The sequence below is a fragment of the Orcinus orca genome, chromosome 16, assembly GCF_937001465.1.
Source record: "Orcinus orca chromosome 16, mOrcOrc1.1, whole genome shotgun sequence".
Classification (NCBI taxonomy): Eukaryota; Metazoa; Chordata; class Mammalia; order Artiodactyla; family Delphinidae; genus Orcinus; species Orcinus orca.
In genome coordinates this window covers 79,578,047-79,591,342 of record NC_064574.1, presented here as the reverse complement: position 1 = coordinate 79,591,342, position 13,296 = coordinate 79,578,047, and the positions used below count along the sequence as shown (strand labels likewise).

Genomic DNA, 13,296 nt, shown 5'->3' with positions numbered 1-13,296 from the left:
AGGTAAGGGATGAGCTGAGGATTTTTATTTTATTTAGTATGCATTCATGCTGATTTTTTCTATCACAAAAATATGAGAATGCCCCCCAACACATACACACAGTAGAGTAGGTTAGGTATGCCTTGTGGGAGCTGAAACATTCCAGGTGGAGGCTCTGTACTAAATCGTCTGCCCAGAAGGGAAGACTTTTTTTTTTAATTTTTCTTGTGCTGAGAACTCTTTTTTTTTTTTTTTCGGTACACGGGCCTCTCACTGCTGTGGCCTCTCCCGCCGCGGAGCACAGGCTCTGGACGCGCAGGCTCAGCGGCCATGGCTCACGGGCCCAGTCGCTCCGTGGCATGTGGGATCTTCCCAGACCAGGGCACGAACCCGTGTCCCCTGCATCGGCAGACGGACTCTCAACCACTGCGCCACCAGGGAAGCCCTTTTTTAAAAATATTTATTTATTTGGTTGCACTGGGTCTTAGTTGCAGCAGGCAGGTTCCTTAGTTGTGGCATGTGAACTTTTAGTTGCGGCATGCATGTGGGATCTAGTTCCCTGACCAGGGATTGAACCCAGGCGCCCTGTATTGGGAGCACAGAGTCCTAGCCACTGTGCCACCAAGAAAGTCCCAGGAAGACTTTTATTTTTTAAGGTCTCACAGGCTAGCATTTGTGCCACCCACCGGCCTTGAGGGCTCCCAAGCAACTGAGAATGAATGATGTGGCCCAGGAAAGAAGTGGCCATAGAAGGCGGAGTGGTGGGGGCCAAAGGAACTTAGATTAAAAAACAAAGTTCTTCAACTCCACTCCAGGTGTCAGGGTTTACTGCTTCCAAAGGTTCCAATCTTGGAACCAGCCCCTGGCTCACGCTGGAGCAAGAAAAGATCGACTTCAACCTGGGAAAAGGCGAGACATTAGAGCCCAGCGACACCACTGAGGGGCTCGAGCACTTTCTGATGTTTTGCTTGGAAAGGCAGAATTTTGCCACTTGGTGCCTCAGCTAATGGGTCTCCATCTGACACTCTGGAGGGCTCGTCTGATTAGAAGCCACAGCTGCCTTGCTCATTATTTCTGATTAAGTGACAGCACCTGGCATCTCTGGGTGATGGCCTCGCTCAGGACCCAGGTGCGACCTACACAGCCAACAAAATCGCAGTGGTTTTGCAGCCCTGAGGAGGGAAGCAGTCTCACCTGAAAGCACCATCTTATGTCATTCCCAGTCCCTGGGAGCCCAATTTGGTGAACTGGTTTGTCCTTCTTGCTAGTTCCCTTGCTGCCAGTCTGAAATAACTGATGTGAACTCACAGTTAATTCATTGGAGAAGTTTGTTTTAAATCTAAGCAATCCCACTTGACCTCTAGCCTCCACCCCACAGTTATTGTTCTTATTATAAATTAATGCTCTAGCACCCTGCTGTTAAAAAAAAAAAAGACAACAAGCCTGAGGCGGGAGATAGATGGGCCCCAAGCTGAACAGTTTCTCCCCTGTGGACAGAAACTCCATAAAAGCAGGATGATGGAGGAGGCTGGGCCCTGCCCAGATAAGAGATAATAGACGACATATTCCTTATTCTTGAAATCAAGGAGACCTCCCTGACTACACATGCACAGAAAGGCTCCTTGGAGGTCAAAAAGGGAGGGGGCACCAACTCATAGTAAGTGATGTCAACTACCCATAGGCCTCTTCGCTGGAATCCATCTTGGCTAAGAGATACACACGCACACAGGGAGGACCCTGAGATATACCAAATATGGACTCAGAACCAGGTAAAGCAACATGATTGGTCAAAGGAAACCCAGAAGAAATGCCCCATATGAGTGATTCAAATGGCCACGAGTGTGTCACTCTCTCTCTGAGCCCACCCGCGTGTCTATCCACGTGTACACTTCTTTCTCCTAATAAACACTTGCTTCACTACTTTCCGTCTCTGTGTGGAAATTCATTTCTACACAGCTGACGGGCCAGGGCCTTGTCACTGACCACTGGTCTAGTGGCTAAGATTTGGTGCTCTCACTGCCGTGACCCGACCTCAATCACTGGCCAGGAACTGAAACCCTGCTTCAAGCTGCTGCAAGGCCGAGGCCACCGGAGATCAGGCCCAAAATGGAGTCAATTGTGCTAAGCCGCATGTCAGCAAACCAAGACTTATTACCTAATTGCAGTTTCAGCCTCTCCCAGGAAAGTAACCTTTAACCAGTCAATCTGGAATTACCTGGCCAGCACTACTGAAGTAATTCGCCCCATAGACCCTTTCTGTCCCCCATAGGAAGGTGACTTTGCCTGAAACAATCCACTCTTTGCTAGAAACTTCCTTTTCCCGCCCGCTTCTGCCTATAAAAGCCTTTCACTTTGTACAGCTCTTTGGAGCTCCTTTCTATTTGCTAGATGGAATGCTGCCGAACTCCTGAATTGTGGAATGAAGCCAATAAGATTAAATTTACTCAGTTGAACTTTATTTTTTATTTATTTTTTGTGGTACGTGGGCCTCTCACTGCTGTGGCCTCTCCTGTTGCGGAGCACAGGCTCCGGACACGCAGGCTCAGCGGCCATGGCTCACAGGCCCAGCCGCTCCGCGGCATGTGGGATCTTCCCGGACCAGGGCACGAACCCGCATCCCCTGCATCGGCAGGCGGACTCTCAACCACTGCATCACCAGGGAAGCCCTGAACTTTATTTTTAACACTCATTTGGAATCTTGAGTTGCTCAAGAGAAGGGATCAGTTGTGATGTGTGGACAAGCAAGGTGTCCTAACCTGAAGGCTGAGGGCAGGTGGTCCCTTGGGAGGCACAGTGTTATCTTTCTGGTGATATCCAACCTCCTCCTGGAAACTTCCATTAGCCCCTAGGAACTGCTCAGAATCCATTGATTAAAATACCTGATAAGTCTCACACCTGTCAGGAAAAATTGTAAAAGACAATTTTGAAATGGGCAAACAGTTAATCTGGAAGGGTGTTAGAGAACACCTAGGTATCTGATTCTATAAGAATCTGTGCCTTTCCTAGTCTTTGACTAAGGTATTTTACAAAATCAATAGTAATGCAAAAACTCTTACCCATAGAGATGCAATGGATTTCTGTCTGTGAAAGCCATTTTTGCCTCTATCAGCAAATTCATGCCTGCATTCCTGATCACCTTTGTAAATCTGTTTTTTGGATTCTCCTTTGAACCGGTTTTTTCCACCTTGCAGTTTCCCTCAATGAATGAGTTCAAACAAGATCTCTGACATGTTTTAATTTTATATTTGTGGGATGATTTTTTTTCGTTGTTCTTTAACATAGCTCATATCTCCCTTTTTACCCCTTGCTATTAGGAAGGCAAAATTTTAAGATTAAGTTGTCTTATTTTTTAAACTTTTTACCATGGGGGCACACCCATAGGCTGGAGCTGCAAGCTGGTCCAGGAGGGTGGAGTGTGGGGTCGCCCAAGAGAGTGAACAGGTGCACTTGGAGCCCACAGGATGTGCTATGTGACTCTGGGCGCAGTTTTAAACACTCAAAGTGTTGATTAACCGAGAGTTTCCCCAGGATATAATAGGGACTTTCCCCAAATGCCCGGGAAAGAGGCGGTCTGAGCAATGGGCCTGCCATCTTCCTCCCTTTCCCGCGGAAGCTCCACCTTGAGGCGGGAAGGCAGGGTCCTCTGACATTACCACTGGAGGTGGCCTCTCCGCCCGACCTGAGGGCACCCACCTCCTGGAACTAGCTGGGGCTGACACTTGAGGTTACATCCTCGGCACACTTCCTCCCCATACCACACGCAGCCACTTCCTCTGAGAACAGCAGAAGTTGAATGAGAAAAGAGTTCCCGAGATGTTGCAACACCCAGGACAATGAGGGCAAGTAACAGGTGGGTGGTCCTAGCGAGGACCGTCTCCCAGGGGGTCCTGGGAGTAGCCTTTGCTTGGAGACCAGCTCTGAACACACACAGCATTCCAAGTGTCACATGAATCCTCACCATAATCCTGAAGTCGAGAACTCCCCCATCTGAAACAGGATGATTCTTAGGAGGAGGAAACGGGCTCGGGCAGGGATAGAGCTGGGTGGGATGTGAGACAGGCCATTTGGCCCAGGGGTCGTGCTGCATGACCCAGGATTCCACCAAGTGCTCTGTTACTCAGTCTTCAGACAGTTCCATCTTACAGATGAAGTGACCTGCCAGCCCGGCCGTGGCAGGGAGCCAGGCTGGCTTTTTGTCAGCCTCCAGGTTTTACTCTGCTGCTCGATCTCCCTGACAGAGACGGCCCATCCATGGCACTCAGCCCTTCAGTGGCTCTTTTTCATGTTATCAGCCCTGTGTGGCCAGCTTCTCCACTCTCCCCCTTACTGGACATCCAGGTCCTCTATTCCTACAGCCACAGGTTCTCACCATCCTCTCCTCCCTCCACACCCACCTCCCCCATTTTGCCCAGCTAGGACCTGCTCGTTGTTTGAGGATTTGCTCCAGGATCACCACCTCCAGGAAGCCCACCCTTTCTACCCCTGAGTCTTTTACTCCTGTACAGCACACCTGATGGGGGCAGGGGACAGGATTCCTTCTTGATGGAACTCCGCTGGCCCAGAGTACTTCACACACCTGAATCAGTTGGGGATTTTGTTGAGATGCAGATTCTTAGGTCTGGGATGGGGCCCCAAACTCTGCCTTTCCCACAAATCCCCAGGTGATGCCCAATGGTGTTCATAAAACCATGCTTGGAGGGGAAGGACCTAGGCCTTCCTGTACTTCTGAGGCCCAGAATCTCACAGATCTTGCTCTGAACGTATTTAAGTGCCATTTGACTCCAATCAGTTTATGCCTAACAGCCCTGCCCAGCAGGTGCCAGCCCCGTTTTGCCCCCAAGGATGCCCAGGCTCACAGCAGGTGACTGGCAAAGCTGGGATTCCACGGTGAAGGAGATCTTCACCCAGTGAGAATGAGTCGCAGCTGGTGGTGAGGTTGGGGAGCTAAGGGGCAGCCGATGGTGGGGACGTCACAGCCCTCAACAGCGGGAGCACGGCCACCTCCCCTGGAGAGGGGCCACAAGCTTCCTGGGCACCACCGGGGCACCATTCCCTTGCTGAGCACTCCCAGAGGCTGTGGCCAGGGCCTGGGGGAGCACGGCAGCTTCTGGGGGGGAGTGATGAAAGTGAGGGAGGCCGGGAGGCAGCTCCCTCGGTCACAGGAAGGCCTGAAGCACCCACAGCTGGTGACTTGGCCACGACACTCACCCCCCAGAAGGGCTCCCCTACAGCAACTTCAGGTCCCAGGTGACCAAGCCCTAGACCATCACTTCTGGCCTTTGGGCTTCTAGCACGTGGACATGTGGCTTCGTGCCTGCTGCCATTAGGGAAGGCGACTAGAAGTCCTTTCCTCCCTGCTCCCAGCCCTGGCATCAGACCCATAGGGCCCAGAGCCAGGACCCTCTGGCCCCCTAGAAGCGGGGCTGGCAGGGCCCACCCTTCTTTAGCCCCCAGCACCTCTCATCTCGGCCTCCTTGGAGATGTGGGATTATACTTGCCCTGGGAAGACAAGCCCCACCCGCTCTGATACACAGACTTGCTAAAGACACAATGGTACTTCAGTTTCGCTGCTTGCACCCACGACCCTGTTACAGTCCACCCTCCGCCCCTACACAGCCCCTCCCAATTCACCCCCATCTAGTTACGGTGCCACACCCCAGAGGTCACTTTCTTCTTTTATTGGGAAGCAGACACAGGGCACACGGGGTGGGAAGCAGCCCGACGCTTCCCCGTGAAACCCAGGACGATGGTGGCCAGAGTCAGGGACACCACAGTGGCCAGGCCTAAGCCCAGCATCACCGAGGGGGGAGAGGAGGTGGACCCTTCCACACTGTGGTCTCTAGTCTTCCCCAGGAAGATCAGTGGCCCCACTGTAACATCTGCTTCTTCTGTCACTGAAAGACAAGACATCCAAGGGTCACCTTAGTCCCCACACAGGAGTCAGGTTAGGGGTTTGGGGTTGCTCAGTGGGTTCTAGACCAGTAGGTTTAGTTCTAACAGCTGCATTATTCTCCCACACCCCTGATTATGTATCACGACTCCAGGATGACTGCAGAATGGCCCCAGCCGACAGCAGGGTGAAGGCTTGGGGCCTCTCTCACTTAGCCCCGAAATGGCATCCCCCTAGGGGTAAGCAGCCTTAAATGGGGAACAAGTGTCACCCTAGAGTGACATCCGGTGCCCTAGACTGAGGGGAGGGCAATAGACCTGGGGCCCTCTGGAGACCTACCATGCCTGCGACTGCGGGGAACAGACTGTCCCTCCAGGTGGCGCAGCCTCCTGTAACGGCCTGATACGCCACAGCTCCCCTTCTTACAGCATCGACAGATATCAACAGGGCCTTCTACCGGGGACCATCTGAGAGGGAAAGACACAAGGGTCAGACGGCTGTGCAGTCTGCAGGAAGCGGTTTGCTGATAGTAGGCACCTTGGGGGAATCAACAGGAGTGTGGCCAGTTTGCTACCCCGGTTATGTCCAATCTGGTCTCCTCACCTATTGGAGGACTTGCTGAAGGAACAGGCCTTGCTTATTTGGTCCGGGACTCGGTCAACCGGAGTGACCTTCAGGTGGCAGGTGATATATATCTGGAAATAAGAGCAGCTGTTACGAGGTGGAGTTCTACGCAGTGCAGTGACTAGTAAGCCAGTTCTTCTCTAACCCTTAACCCTTGAGGGGGAGGGGAAGCCCACTTTAGCGATGGGATAGTGCAGGCTCAGAGGTTAACCCTCCTCAAACTTCAGAGCAAGTCGCAAATTGGATTCTAAATCGGCACCATCATCTTTTTTCCTCTGGTCTTTCCCCTACTTTTCCAATCACTTAGCATGCCTAAGCCCCGGGGCCCATTAAGGCAGAACCTCAGGGACAGGAAATCAAGTCCACAAGGGCCAAAATCCCACCCGACCAGCTCGAGTGGTGGGGATTTTGACAAAACCAGAGCTCAGGTCAGCCTGCATCCTTTTGGAAGAGGTTCCCCACAGTCAGAGGTCCCCCTTCATACTTCAGGGTCTCAACACACACATGCACACACACCCCAAATCCTGCAAAGAAACCGAGGTGCACCGCCTTTCCTAAAGTCTCCTGCAGAACCACAAGCCTCGGCCGCCACCTAGTGGCCAAGCGTGCCTGCAGGGTAACCGTTTCCGAAACTTGAACCAGCCCGGTTGCACTTCTGGCTGCCTCTGCCTTCCATCTGCACACACACCCCAGCCCCCTCACCAAAGAAGGGCTTCCACGTCCCTTAGTGTTCCCACTCCAGGAAGGGAACCGCTCTGAGCCTCAGCTTCTTCCCAGAACATATTGCCGATGCTAACTGGGGCCTCAGATCCCAGGGTGGTTCCTCGTTAGCTTTCTCCCTTGTGCCATAGCCGCGCCATCAGCCAAGCCACCCGCCCACCTTTGAGGGAGAGCCGTCCGAGAGCTCAAGGCTGCCTTCCGTTGATCAGGATCGTCCTCTGATCTTAGCCACCCCCAGCCCATCCCTGGAGAGGCAGATACCGGCTCAAGCGTCACCCATGCTGATGGCCACCACCTGTGTGAAGCCTCATCCCCTCCTTCCTCACCCCTGGACCACCTGTGAGGTCGACTCCCTACCCCAACCAGCATCTTCTACCCTGGGCCCCCCAGGGTCACCGAGCTGGGCACTGGCACCATTCCCGAGTCTATTTTCTTTTATCCCCAGCCCCATTCAACCCAGGACCTGCCATCAGAAAGCTCCAGGACATCTCCCAGTTGCTTCAGTTGTGCCCTTCCTTCTTCTATCTGTCTACCATCTGTAGCAGATAACTTCTGTTCTCCGAACAGAACTTCTGGGTGAGGTGAGGTAGCAACAGCGAAGTCTAAAAATTCACACCGCTCGTCCCTCAATGCCAGCCAGCCACGTAAGCCTCTGGCTTGGCAGTTTGTAAACGTAGCCGCTGGTTAGACGCGCCAGGGAGCTTAAAGGGCTCCTGATGCATTTCTAAATAAAGAGACTAGTGGCTAGGTATGGTGAGATACTAGTGGTAGAACCTAGATGGTAGGTACACAGCTGTTTGCTGTGAAATCCTTTTGGCTTCACTTTTGAAGATTTTAAGAAACTGGAAAAGTTGATGCCAGGTCCCACCTCAGTGAAATGAAAATATATGGGAGGTATCAGTATTTTGATGATCCTTAGGTGGTTAGTACAGAGCCAGAGCTGAAAACCCCTGCTGTAGTCACTAATCCTTCCTGACCAGCTATTCCAAAGTTCACATCCTCCCAATCCTATCTCAGGAAACTTGTTTAAATCTTCTTGATTTTCGTTTGTAAGATTCTACCAGCACTTTCTGGCTAGAGGCCAGTCCTACCTGTGCTTCCTGCCCAGCCATCACGAGTGATCCACGTTTTAGCTCCCTCCCCCCTCTGCCACCCTGAGTGTCAAGTTGAGCTTCCTAGCTTAGTGGTTCTCAAAGGGTGGACCCCAGAGCAGCAGCATCACCAGGACCTGGAAACTTATTAGGAATGCAGATTTCAGGCTCCACTCCAAACCTTCTGAACCAAACCCTGGGTGGGGGGCCCAGTGGTCTCTTTCAACAAGCCCTCCAGGTGATGCTGATGCAGTCAGGTTTCAAAAAGTCACAGGTCTAGCTTGTGATCAAGTTCGAGAGCCTACCTACCATGAAAAGTTCACCCCTGCTTCCCTTGCCCTTCTAGAAAGCCTCCAGGAAGGCTGACACCTGCTCTTATTAAGTCCTTTACTCAACCCGTCTGGGTTCTGGCCCTGCTGACCTTGGTGAGGACAAAGTCAGTGACTTGGTCATCAGGTGCTGCATCGTTGGTGCTCATCCGATGTGAGCTGTCAGCTAGGTCTCCTGCGCTCCTATTCTCCTAGTTCGTTCTCTTTCCAGGATCCCTGAATTTCTCCATCCTTCATGGATTTTCTACCGGTCTCTTAGGGCCTGTGCCTTCCCAAAGATCTCACTAGAGCCCATGGCTTTTTCTACTTGATAAGTTACTAGGATAGGGCAGAACTATTAAATCACTGCTTAAGGGGACAGCTAGTGAGTGACCACACCGGCTAGTAAGCTTGGTCAGCCTGACCCTATGAGTTCAGCCTTATTCCAGGCTCTTAAGCCATTACCGTGTTTCTGGAGTCATTAGCAAAGTGGAACACATCCACTGTGAACTGGAGGGTCTCTGGTCTGGGTCTGGGTGCTTTGAAAGCAGATGAGGCATCGGTGAGACCGTCCACGAGACAACTTGAAAGAGAACAAGTGAAACAGTTAAAGATTGAGGAGGGTGACACAGGTCGTGTTGCACAAGCGTTCCCTAGAGAGGTAGCCCAGCCTTACCCGTGGAAGTCCACGATGGTGTGATAAGGGGAGGTGTTCCAGTCCGGCGTCAGCGTGGCCACACAGTGGTCCACGAACACTCGCAGGGGCACGTGGCTGCCGGTGTGGACTTGGGCCTGGAGGTGGGCTCTGTCTCCCAGCTGGAAGGTGGGCGTCGTCTTCTCGGTGCTCCAGTTCTCTGCAAGGCACGGCCAGGGTGAGGGTCTGCCAGAACGCCCCCTGCCGGCTGCTCCCTCCCAGCTCTCCTTGCTCACCCTCCATCAGGCGCAGGGAGAAAACCAACTTCTCCTCCGAGAACATCGTGGTCCTGAAGGGCACCCAGGTGGGCAGGATGGCCCAGCTGCTCACGTTGCCCTGCCTGGGAAGAGAACAGCAACCGTCCACACCTGGCCCGGGGCTCCAGGTCCCTGGGCTGCAGCCCCTACTAGTGACACACTGCCCTCCTCTGGGGTGTGTACGGTTCTGCCCAGATGTGTCTGCCCACTGTCCGAGGCCCCCCTCTCCAGGATCTTGTTCTGGGAAGCCCTTCCACACATGCCTCATCCCTTGTTTCCTCGTGGTATCAACACCATCTCCCCTCCCCACTCCCAGATAGGAGGGCAGGGTTCAAGGCCTTCACACTCCGCCCAGCACAGGACCAGGTGTTGTAGTTATAAACCAGTCGCCCTGTCCTCCCACCTCGATGCCCCAGTTCACAGGCACATGCTTCATGCTGGGGCCTCCCCACCCTTGCTCAGCCACTGCGGGAAAGCCAGAGGGAGAGAGCAGGTTGTGATGGCCAGAGTCAGAGCCTGGAACCCACCCCTGCGCTATTGAAAGACCACTTCTGAGCTCTGAGGGCGCCAGTGGCCGGGCAGCCTCGCAGCTTCCACCAAGAGGCAGCTGTGGCCCGGACCAATTTCAGAGGCTCAGAGCAGAGGCAGCAGGCCCTCCATTCCCGCCAGGACTGAGGGCAGGGACCGCAGCCCAAGCACCTCCCCCTCCTCACAGCTAGATGCTGCCAGGAGGCTGACGTGCCTGCCGAGGGACCTCTGTGTCAGGGGCAGCAACAGGCCCATCCCACACGGACCTGGGGTAGCGGCACTCGATGGGGACCTCCGCGCGGTTAGTCCTCAGGATGGACAGGTTTCCCACAGGGCGGGGGTCATGGAACAGGAAGGTGCTGTACACCAGGGCGTCATCGGTCACCTGAGGGAAAGGGGAGGGGTTAACTCTCCCGGCATCACCTGCCCTGATGTGCCCGGCCAGGGGCAGGAGGGCCGTCCGCTGGTGGTGGAGAGAACACAGGCCCTGGGCTCAAAGCCTGCTCTGCCGCTGACAACGTGGGAGAGCCTGGACAGGCACCCCCTTCGCACCTCTTTTCACCCCAAAATGGTGACACCACCGCAGGGAGTCTGGATCAGCTCCGTGTCATCACCAAGCAGCGCCCAATGACCAGAGACATCGGGTGTATGCTCCCTTCTCAGACTGCTGCCCTCACCCCACCCTAACACACACACACACACACACACACACACACACACACACACACACACACACACACACACACACACCCCTTCCTTTTCCAGGAGAGGCCTGAAGCCAAGAAAGCCTCCAGGAAGAGGCGAGAAACTTCCAGGAATTTAACTCACTGCCACAGCAGTTACTACCTAACTCGCCCTCCCCCTTCTGACTTATTCTCAAGCCCATTTCACAGAAGGGGAAGCTGGTTTTTAGCGGTTGCCTGAGGCCGGAAGAGCACAAGCAGGTGCTGCTGGGGCAGTTTGCAGCACCTGCCCCCCGACCCTGGCCCCCCAGTGAACGGCTGCCCTGCCCTCCGCCCGCTCAAACGTCAGGGGAGAATCCTGTCTATCAGCAAGGGTCCCAGGTGGAGCGCTGCATATACGTGGGACCCAGTGCAAAGGGAAAACGTGGGGCTCCTTGTTCAAAAGGAAAGAATTTCAGGACAGCAGAGCTCACTAAACCGAGTGTGGGCCCCGAGAACCGGCACAGGTAGCGTTCCCAGGAAGCCACCCCGTCCCCGCAGGATTCTCATCTGGCGAGACTGGGCAACATTGTCCTGGGGAGAGGTGTCATCAGGCTGTGCTCCACAGTGGAGTCAGCTGGGGATCTTAAAGCTACTGATGTCTGTCCCCACTTCCATTCCGATATAAGGTGGGCTGTGGGAATCAGGAGTTTTAACCACTCCCCAGGTGATTCTAATGCCCCAAGGCTGGGCGTTACTAGATTAGGATTATTCCTTAACTCCTGCGGCCTCCCTATGCTCTCCCCAGGGAAACAAGGCCCAGGAGGCTTCAAGGACAGCCCTGGGCACCACACTGAGACCAGAGCCCCAGAGGAGGACTCCGGGGGCTGACGGTGCTTCAAGGCCAGGTGGGCGGGGGGCATGACAGAGGGAAGGACAGGCTCTCTGAGCCGGAGCAGAAGTCGGTCCAGGGAATCGTGCACCAGCTGGGCCCGGTCCGGCCCTGCCTTGCTGAAAGGCCCCTCCTCTAGTCTGAGGCTCTGCCCCTCCCCACTCTCCTTGGGAGGCGTCTGGCCCGAATATTACTCAGCTCTCTTCCTGTACATGCCCCCTACTTGGGACTGCTCCTATGCGACCCACTTTGAGCCTCTTCAACACAGATGAACACGATGCCCTTTGACCCCTCCCTCAACATCACTTTTAGTTCAAGGCTTCAAAGCCATTAAACATGAATGAGGGAGGCCAAAATTCTGGTGTGTTTTTTTTCTGAGATGACTTCCGAGCTTTCTGAGGTGTCAAAGTTCATCTCTTCCATACAAATTTCTAGGGCCCCTCACAAGGGCTGGGCTACCCACAGGGGATCCTATCACACCCTCCTCCCCTACATCAGCTACATCTCTCCTGGATGCCCTCCAGGGGTTCATAAATCCTCAGGAATCGGAGTGGGGGTGCCCAGTCTGGCCCAAAGTGCACTGCCACCTCTGGACTGCACCCCACCTCCCCAGCTTAGGCAGCTAGAGGCAGGAACTCCCCCGCATCCCCATGCCACTGAGGCCCAGCTTCAGGCCTCAACTACTCCAGCCACCCGACCCCACAAATGAAAGGAATTCACCCCAGCCCCGCCTGACACCGGCTCTGCATCCACACTCCCCATCACCGGCCCCCTCCCACGTCATCCCACCGAGGCCGGGGCTGCCGAGGGGGCCCAAGCCTCACCTGCACACTGTTGCCGCATGCGTGCAGCCCAACCTCAAACCTGACCACGGGATCTGTGTCCATAGAGAACAGCGGCTCACAGTGGTCAGGGCCCAGGGTAAGGTCTGCAGGCCTGATGAGCTTCCCGGTGCCAAAAAGGTCTTTGCTGACAGTAACCACCAGCTGGTCCTCCTGACAGTCCACCATCACGGCGGGTGGCTTCGATGGCATGAGATGTTGGGATTCATCATGCCAGACAGGCTGGGGGTTGCACAGCTCCAGACTCCCCCAGAGCAGAAGGCAGACAAAGAGCCTACAGCTCGGCCCCATGGTGCCTACGAAACCGCTCCCACTGGCAACTCCGGGGCAGGCGCCACCCCCGCCATCTTATACCCTGGGGGATGGTTACTCACACCTGGGCTCCCAGTTGCCTCCCTTCCCCAGCCAATCCAGTGGGCTAGGCCTCCGCTGCTCAAAGTGGCTCCCGGTCCTGCAGCATCGGCATCACCTGGGAGTTTGTTAGAAATGCAGACGCTGGGACGTCCCTGGCTGTCCAGTGGTTAGGACCCCACGCTTCCACTGCAGGGGGGGCCAGGTTCGATCCCTAGCTGGGGAATGAAGATGCTGCAAGTCGCGTGGCACGCCCCCCCCCTCAAAAAAAAGAAATGCAGACTCTCAGCCACAGCCCAGGATGATGGAGTCAGGATCTGATTGTTTGCTATCTCCCCAAGTGATGTGTATTCACATTAAGGTTTGGCAGCCTAGTCAGTCATAACTTCTCACCCCTTCCCTATTCCCACCCCTAGGGGCCCACCCTTTGCAAGGCCTTGCCCTCATTGCCTAGAGAG

At 54.5% G+C, this 13,296-nt stretch overlaps 1 protein-coding gene across 1 annotated transcript; it reads right to left on the bottom strand.

Annotated features, from left to right (window-relative positions):
• Positions 1-5,642: 5,642 nt before the first annotated feature.
• Positions 5,643-12,795, bottom strand: ZP3 (zona pellucida glycoprotein 3). The gene is made up of 8 exons (XM_004268822.1): positions 12,470-12,795; positions 10,358-10,476; positions 9,543-9,646; positions 9,289-9,466; positions 9,078-9,195; positions 6,473-6,564; positions 6,209-6,336; positions 5,643-5,873 (listed from the first exon to the last, which is right to left on the bottom strand). The coding sequence occupies exons 1-8, from the start codon at positions 12,776-12,778 to the stop codon at positions 5,656-5,658; spliced, it is 1,266 nt and encodes a 421-aa protein (XP_004268870.1). The 5' UTR covers positions 12,779-12,795; the 3' UTR covers positions 5,643-5,655.
• Positions 12,796-13,296: the final 501 nt, after the last annotated feature.

Coding starts and splice junctions, on each gene's coding strand:
- ZP3 (XM_004268822.1), bottom strand. CDS start 12,778: ATGGGGCCGAGCTGTAGGCTCTTTGTCTGCCTTCTGCTCTGGGGGAGT. Junction 6,337..6,472: donor TTCAGCAAGTCCTCCAATAG/GTGAGGAGACCA, acceptor TTTCCCTCTCAG/ATGGTCCCCGGTAGAAGGCC. Junction 5,874..6,208: donor TCCCCGCAGTCGCAGGCATG/GTAGGTCTCCAG, acceptor CTTGTCTTTCAG/TGACAGAAGAAGCAGATGTT.